The sequence below is a fragment of the Mustela lutreola genome, chromosome 12 (genome assembly GCF_030435805.1).
Source record: "Mustela lutreola isolate mMusLut2 chromosome 12, mMusLut2.pri, whole genome shotgun sequence".
In the NCBI taxonomy this organism is placed as follows: Eukaryota; Metazoa; Chordata; class Mammalia; order Carnivora; family Mustelidae; genus Mustela; species Mustela lutreola.
The window spans coordinates 19618885-19626613 of record NC_081301.1 but is presented as its reverse complement, the minus strand read 5'-3'; the positions used below and the strand labels follow the sequence as shown (position 1 = coordinate 19626613).

At 46.6% G+C, this 7729-nt stretch overlaps 1 protein-coding gene across 20 annotated transcripts in view; it reads left to right on the top strand.

Moving 5' to 3' along the window:
- Window positions 1-362: 362 nt before the first annotated feature.
- The window catches only part of ZNF618 (zinc finger protein 618), a 182804-nt gene continuing 175437 nt past the window's right edge, over window positions 363-7729 (top strand). For 5 of the 20 annotated variants that reach the window (XM_059143340.1, XM_059143352.1, XM_059143351.1 and 2 more), the window contains exon 1: window positions 367-612. In XM_059143340.1, the coding sequence (XP_058999323.1) occupies window positions 580-612 (33 nt within the window). In that variant the 5' untranslated portion in view covers window positions 367-579. Of the gene's footprint in view, window positions 613-7729 lie in introns of all 20 variants that reach the window. The other 15 variants (XM_059143342.1, XM_059143347.1, XM_059143348.1 and 12 more) reach the window with 7 other exon arrangements.

The following is a 7729-nucleotide window of genomic DNA, read 5'->3' as shown; positions in this document are numbered from 1 at the left end:
AGGCGGCTCCCCAAACTTTTTTTCCACTGCGAACATGACCTTTGCTAGGGGCTGGCGAGCTGGGGGCGGGCAGAGGGGCGGCGGGGGGCGGGCGCGGGGGGCGCGGGGAGGGCAGGGCGCGGCGCGGGAAAGTTTGGGGGGCGGCGGCGCCGCGGCCCGGGGGCTGGCGGGCGGACCGGAGCTGCGCGCCCGGGGGCCGGCCGGCTTTGTGTGCGGCGCGGAGGCCGGCGGCGCGGAGGCCGAGGCCGAGGCCCGGAGCTCGCGGGCCGCGCGGCGAGGCCGGCCCGGGGGCGGGCAGGGCGGCGGGGGGCGGCGGCGGCCCCCCGAGGGGCGGCTCGGCGGCGGCTGCGGCGGCGGCGGCCGGTGCGGGCCGGGGGTGGGGGCGAGGGCCGGGTGCCCCCCCCCGCGCGCCCCCAGCGCCCCCGCCCCCCCGGCCTGAGCGGGGCGGGCTGAGGAGGGAGCGGCGGCGGCGGCGGCGGCGGCAGCGGCGGCGGCGGCGGCAGCGGCATTGTGCGCGCACCAGCAGCCCGGCCCGGGAGGAGCAGGACGCGCCGGGGCCGCCTCCTCCCGCACGGACCCATGAACCAGCCGGGCGGCGCGGCGGCTCCGCAGGTACGACGGGGGGCCGGGGGCATGCACCGCGCGGGGGACCCCGGGGGGCTGGGGCCCGGGGCGCTGCGCCACTTCATTGCAAGATTTGCAAAATGCAAAGTGCCTGGGCTCGTTTGCGGGCTTTTTGTGGGCGCAAACCGGGGGGTCGGGGTCTGGGGAGCCCCCCCGGGCGCCGCGGGGCGTGAGGAGGCTGGGGGTGACGCGGGGGTCTCTTCGGGCCCCCACCCAGCGTCCCCTCTAGCCCCGGGCTCGGACCGGAGCCCAGAAAACAAAGCGGCGAGAGAACAGAGCAGCCATTTCAGTTTGGACAATTCACATTTTGCAAAAATGCAACCCCTTCCAGCTCTCCCCCCCTCCCCCCCAAATTTGCAATTTCCCCCTGACCCCCTCTGCGCTCGGGGTTCTTGATGACCCCCCGGGAGATCTTTCCCCTCTGGCCCCCCCATCTTTGCAACAATCTTTTTTTTTTTTAGGCCATATTTCCCTTTCTCAATTTTTTTTTCTAATTTTTCTTCAAACGGTAGTTTTTTCCCATTAAAACGACGCCACCTAGAGGATACTATTTTGTAAATAAAAAAAGAAATTAAAATTGAAAAGAAATATTTTTTATTTCTTATTTTTTCAAAAGTTTGCACTGTAAGGCAGTGGAGGGGGAAAGGATTCTTTTTTTTTCTTTTTTGGGGTGAAAATTTTCACTTTGATCTTTCTGGGAGCATGGAGACAATTTTTATTTCTGAAGCCAAATCCAGATAATATGTAAATGAAAATTAAGATGGAATTTGAATGAATTCAGTTTTTGAGGGGGAAAAAGCAGAAAGCCTCCTAAAACTGAAGTCAGTTTGGCTTCCTAACTCATTTTAGTTTGACAAAAAAAACTAATTGGAATGAGGAAAGAAGGGAAATTGTGAGTTTAGAGAAAACTGGAGAATTGGCTTTATGAAGCAATTAGAAATTGTACTTCATTGTAATTTGGAACTTGTTTAGCCCAGCGGGCAGAAAAGACTAATTTAACCATTTGGCAATATTTAAAGTTTTTCTGTTTTCAAGAGGGAAGGATTTAAAAGAGAAAATAGATCCTAAAATGTTGGCTTTGGACACACCCAAAAATTGTAGTTTTTTTTTCTTCTAATTTTGCACATACATTTTACTGCATTTAAATCCCAAGGTTCTAAAGAAAAACAGAAACTGAAAAAGTTAGAGTGAAATTCTGTGTTTTTCCCCTGCATTTGTTGGGTTTTGTGTTGTTTTTTTTTTGTTTTTTTGTTTTTTTTGTTTTGATGAGATAATTAAGACTGTTTTCTGATTTTGTTTCCTGAAAGGTCTAGGCATTTCTTTTTTTGTTGTTGTTTTATCCATAAAATGTCAGGAACCTTTTTTGAGCAATATTCAATGAAAAAAATGTAAATTCATTACATTATACAAATTGAGTAGCCCACAGATTTGTAGGAGAGACCGCCATTAAAATAAGATATGCATAATTAACATTATTATGAAAAAACTAACAGTGGATTCACAGAAGCTCATTTTTTATGACATGCAACTGAATCAGTTGATAAAGACAAGGGTTGAAGAATCCTTGGTAGGAGAGAATTTTCCCTTTTCTGTGCTTGCTTACTCTTCCAATTTGAAAAATTTATTATTTTTAAAAAAATCCAGATTGGTTTTAGGCCTCTTTGATTGTGATGTGGGGTTGGTAGTTCATTAGCATTTGGTATTTTTCACAAATTTGATTACTTTCATAGGGGAAAAGAAAATCCATTCGCTTTGATCATTTTGGGGGGGGTCTGTGATATTGAAAAAACACAAATTTTACTGACTTAAGAAGGAAAGATAAAAGAAGGGAGGACAGAGAGGAGATGAAAATTCTGATTCTTATCCATCTTCTCTAGTGGAACACTTAAGTTTGCTGAAAAAATGGGGTAAAACACCAATTCGGCTGATTGTAGCATCAAAATTTAATTTTTTTAAAGGAAAAAAATTAAAATAGACACAAAGCCAAACCCAAAGGTACTTGCCTTTGGAACATGAAAGCACAAATGCAGACAGTATTTGACATAGTTTCTTGGGATTAAAATGAAATCAAATGAAGGTGAAAACAAAAAAAAATTATTTTTAGAGGACAAATATTTACTGAATTGAAATTTGACAGAGGAAAATAAGATAACCCACCCAGAGCTGAAGGGTTATTTGTGATGAATTAGTTTATGGTTGAACTTGATGGAGATTTTGAAACACCCACCCCCCCAAAAAGTTTTAATTTTCTGTTCAGAGGAGGGGGTGAGTACTGTTAGTATTGAGAGGGTGGGATCTTGGTGGGACCTTGTGTGGGGGTTAATGGTAGGTCACACAGGGCTAGGATGGGAAACCCTGTGGCCCCTTCGCTAGCTACCAGCTGGTCTTGGGAAAAATGGTGGCCCCAGTTCATGGATTCCCACCCCATTTTGTGGGGATTCAGATTTCTGAGGGGATGCGAATTCTGTGAAATATATTTGACCATGGCAGAGGTTCAACATTTCCCATCATCACCATTGCATTTGGGAGATTTTATTTTTTTAGTAACGAAATCCTTCAGGGCTGACTGGCCACATTCTGACATATTTGGAATGAGGTGTTTTTTTTTTTTTTTTTTTCCGTGTTTTTTTTTTTTTAAAGTAACATAATTAAAAAAAAATTTTTTTTCTGTTGAATTATTTAGGCCAATGCCTAGGACGGTCAAAGAATTCGTAATTTCCAAGGGCTTGGGAGGCCTCATGAGACAGGTCTGAGTTAGCAGGTGATGGAGGGGAGCTCTCCCCTGGGTTGGGGAAGGGCAGGTGGGCACCCCTACTGGGCATGCGAGAAAAAGTCAGGGTTGTAGATAACAGGTTATTTCTGGTGCAAGGAATTAAAAATATTGCAGCACGTCCCTTTGTGTGTCCTGGGTCTCCTGACACACAACTCAGATTCCTTCAATTCCATTCTGCTGAAATTTTGTTGTGTTGTCTGTGGTTTCAAGGGAACCCCTTGCGAGGAATTGAAAATCATTTCTGTTTTGTAGACTTGTTTTTTTCCTTTCATTAAAAAAAAAATTGGTTATTCTGATCATGTTTGTTGTAAAGGAAATAGAGGTGCATGATGGTACTGTTGGGGGCGGGGTCAGTTCTCTTTTGTTTCTATTGGCGTCTCCCAGGACTGAGATCCGACCTAGGCCTTGGCCTCTCTCACCTCCTATTTTAGATGGAAGTGTGACCAGAAATGGATATATGAGCTCATTTTTATTAGCCTATGTCTGTTCACCAAACTCTGTTATAATATTGGGCAAAAAATCTGGCAAATTGGACTTGAGGGGTGGTAATTTGATGATGGGCTGAGTTATTTTGGTGAAAGATCATTTATACTGTTTCACAGTAGAGACTCTTATTACTTAATGTTTTGCTTTTCTGCCTAAGGAGGGTTTTTTTTTTTTTTTTCTAATAAGGTTTGAAATTTCAAGGGCCTGCTTTATAGCTTGACTTTGGACCAAGCTAGGTAAAAGGGTTTGCTTATGCTTTCAGCCCTGCACAGAGGTGAACTTGAACAAGGGTTCTTGCTTTGCAGAAGAAAGGCAACAAAGATGGCTGGTCAGCATAAGGCTGACCTCTCCCTGGTTCTAGAAAATAAACAGCCAATGGTTTGTTTCATTTGAGAAACAGAGTTTGAAAAACTCCTCCATTGTTGCATACAGTTCCCCCCTAACCCAACCTTTGACTCAGCTCTTGGCATGCTGCTATCTCTGACCTCAGAATCCTCCTGTCTTCTCCTTGGTGGGTTGATAAGAACTTCCCCTGCCATGTTTTACTAGATGTATAAGCTGACTCTTCGTGGTTGTGGTGAAAATTTAAATTTTTTCCATGCTCTTGTTAGGTTTGGGGTCAGTTGTGTCTCCTCCCTGGTGATTTAAGTGAAGTAGCTTTGTGGGTCCACAGGAGTCCTAGTTTACCCAAGGTCTTGCTGTATGACCTTGGGCAAATCACTCTTTCGAGCCTCAGTTTTTGAGAGCTTTGGGTCAGGATATTAATAAATAGGTTTCATCTCTGATTCTGACTTCAAGTGATTGGCTGTAGCTACGTAGACATTGTGTTGAGAAGGATTCTGAGGTCACATCTGGAAGCTCGGATTCTGGGGGCGAGGTGGGGGGCGGTGGTGGGCAATGTGTATCACAGAGCAAGGACTACACTTCTTATTCGCCATACCCAGGGCTAGGTTGCAAATTGTGACCACTGTAAAATCAATTTAGTGGCTCGTGGTCAGCGTAGAAAAAGAAAAAAGCATGGACTAGAACATAGGAGGACACGAAAATAGCGGAGGCATAGCACTTCTGAAAGGTAAGTGTCGTCTCATGAAACTTGCGCTTTATTTCCATTTGCCAGTCCATGTGCATGACATACCTACTGTGAACCATGCTATAAGGAGTTGGCAAGATACTGGACTGATGACCCACCTTGATGTGCTGCAAATACCCTGCACTTTCCCACTTTGTCTCTTCTTTTCTCACTTATTATCCCAGTTGATTTTGACGTGAACCCTGTGGAGTAGGTGTCCTGCGCTACAAGGTTTTTCCCCCCGGCTGAGCCTGCCTTTCGGGCCCCCTGGGAAGAAGCCTCAGCTGCATGGTAGTTGGGCACGAACCCCAGCTTGTTGGCCTTGGAGAACCCTGGCAAGACAGGTGTGGAGGTGAAGGCCGCCAGAAAGGAGATTTTCTAAGAAGCCTGGAATGCCTGTCTCGGTGGGAGAGCGAGCAGCCGCACTTAACTTTGTCTTCCTCACTTTACTTCACATTGCCGTAGGAGTTTTTCAGGAGTTCCAGCCTTTGTGTTTGAGCTGTATTTAAATTTGAGTTGGACTCTGCGAGTGTCTGTATTTTGGTGTATGCGCTTCCAGAAAACTCCCGAGTTTCTCTTTGTCTCCTCATCTGTTCCATGTCTCAGAGTGGCAGTGCCCGGTAGAAATAGAATTTGAGTCACAGATGTGAGCCACACACATAATGTTAAGCTTTCTGGTGACACCTGAAGAAGGTAAGAAGAAACAGGTGGAATTAATTAAAAAAAAAATTTTTTTTTTTAAGATTTTATTTAGTTACTTGACAGAGAAAGATCACAAGTAGGCAGAGAGGCAGGCAGAGAGAAAGGAGGAAGCAGGCTCCCTGCTGAACAGAGATCCTGATGTGGGACTCGATCCCAGGACCCTGAGATCATGACCTGAGTGGAAGGCAGAGGCTTTAACCCACTGAGCTACCCAGGCTCCCTGGAATTAATTTTAATAATATAATTTATTTAACACAATATATCCACAACATACCATTCTTGCAGTGTCTCATCCTTACAAAGAATTGCTAACGTAATATTTTATATTTTTTCTTTGGGAGCTATTAAGTCTTTTCTGACTAGCCACATTTCATGTGCTTGGTAGCCACATGTGGCTCGTGGCTTCCGTCTTGGACAGCACAGGGAGAGACCAGCGTTCCGTCTAGTTGTTGTTACGGGTGGCCTCGGTAGGTTAAGTGACACATCTTTCAAAGTTCTTGGTTTTGTTGGTGGGACTTCCTTCCTGAGCCCTAGATGCTCTGTGGTGGTTCAGCCTGTAGTGGTGAAGAGTTCCATCGTTCAGCGTCTTCTGGCTGAAGTGGTCCACACCCCTTCTTTCAGTCTTCTGCCAGGATCAGGCCAGATGCTTTAGTTAAACATGACAAATGATGGCCAGAAACCCCAGGAGGATGTGTCTCAGCGTGCGTGCCCTTGAGGTTGAGAAGTGCAGGTGCAGGAGGTGGGTTTTAAATAAAGTATGGCCTGAAGAACGTTGATAATGCCAGAAGACAGCAGGTGGGAGGGGCCAGGGCTGGGATCTGAGAGGAGGGAGGACATTGAGGGAAAGATGGTCTGTCAGTGGGATCCATGTCTGAACTGAACATGGGATCCCCTTAGAATCCCCTGCCCCAATAGGCCTCAGGGCCTTAGGTCAGAGGTGTAGACTATTTCTGACCTCCGCCCAATTGGTGTAATGGAAAGCGGAATTTGAGGTCAGACAGATCAGAGTTTGGAATCCAACCCCATGGCATGGTTAACATTGGCGTTACTTTGGAAGGACACTCCTGGTTTTGGAGCCACAGCTTCTTTATCTGGAAAAAGGGAGGTAAATAATTCCAACCTTGATGGGTTGATTTACAATTAAACAAAGCAGCACCTGGGGAAAGGCCCAGCAAGTCCTTGGAAGGTGGTTCTTAGAAGGCGATTGAGGCCTGTTGGCTACCTCTTGACCCAGTGTCCTATAGGTCTCTGTTGGGGGAGATCGAGTCGCAGGGACCACAGTTTTGGTAGTTCTGGAAACCTGGGAGCTTATCTTCAATAGGATGGAGTTAGGTAACAATAGAAACTGTCCACTTTTTTATTTGTTGATCTGAAACAGACGAGGATGAGACATCTCCTAGACCTACGCATCCTTCTTGTCAAAGTGTGCTTAATGCTTTCATTCCAGGGATGCTCTAGGTCCTCTGAATATTCCTGGATTTGTTTCAAAGCCTGTGGCACAGTCTTTAAAAGGGATAAATCTTCATCCCGGGTGAACTGTGTGCCTTTGAGGTTCTGTTCCCCCTGGGCCTCCTGTCTCTAGGGCCCTTCCCTTTATTCCTCCCCGGACACTCCCCCCACCCCATCCCAAGACCCCCTGCAGGTCCTGTTCTGTGCAGCCCCCGACCACCCCCCCCCCCCCCGTAGACTTCATCCATGCCCACCCCGAAGTACTTCCCAAACACTGTGGGCCCACAGATGAGAGTAGCTTGATTGCCGTTCTCTCTCTCCAGCTGAATTGTGAGTTCCTTGAGGGTAGAGAGCATGGGTTATTCATTCTAGGGTCTGGCACAGAGCGGCAGCTCGATAAATATTTGATGACTTAATTTGATTTTTGGAAATAGCTCAGTTCAGTCAGATTTGAGTCTAGTGAAGAGTAGGTGACCAATTTGGGTTTGGCCATTCGGTCAAAAGCACTGTTTTATGAGGGAGCCCTAAGCACTTTTTTTTTTTTTTAGAGCTGGTGTAATCAATCAGAGGGAACTCCTTGGATGGCGGTAACATGCTTTGACTGTACACATCTTGGGGAGTTTTAG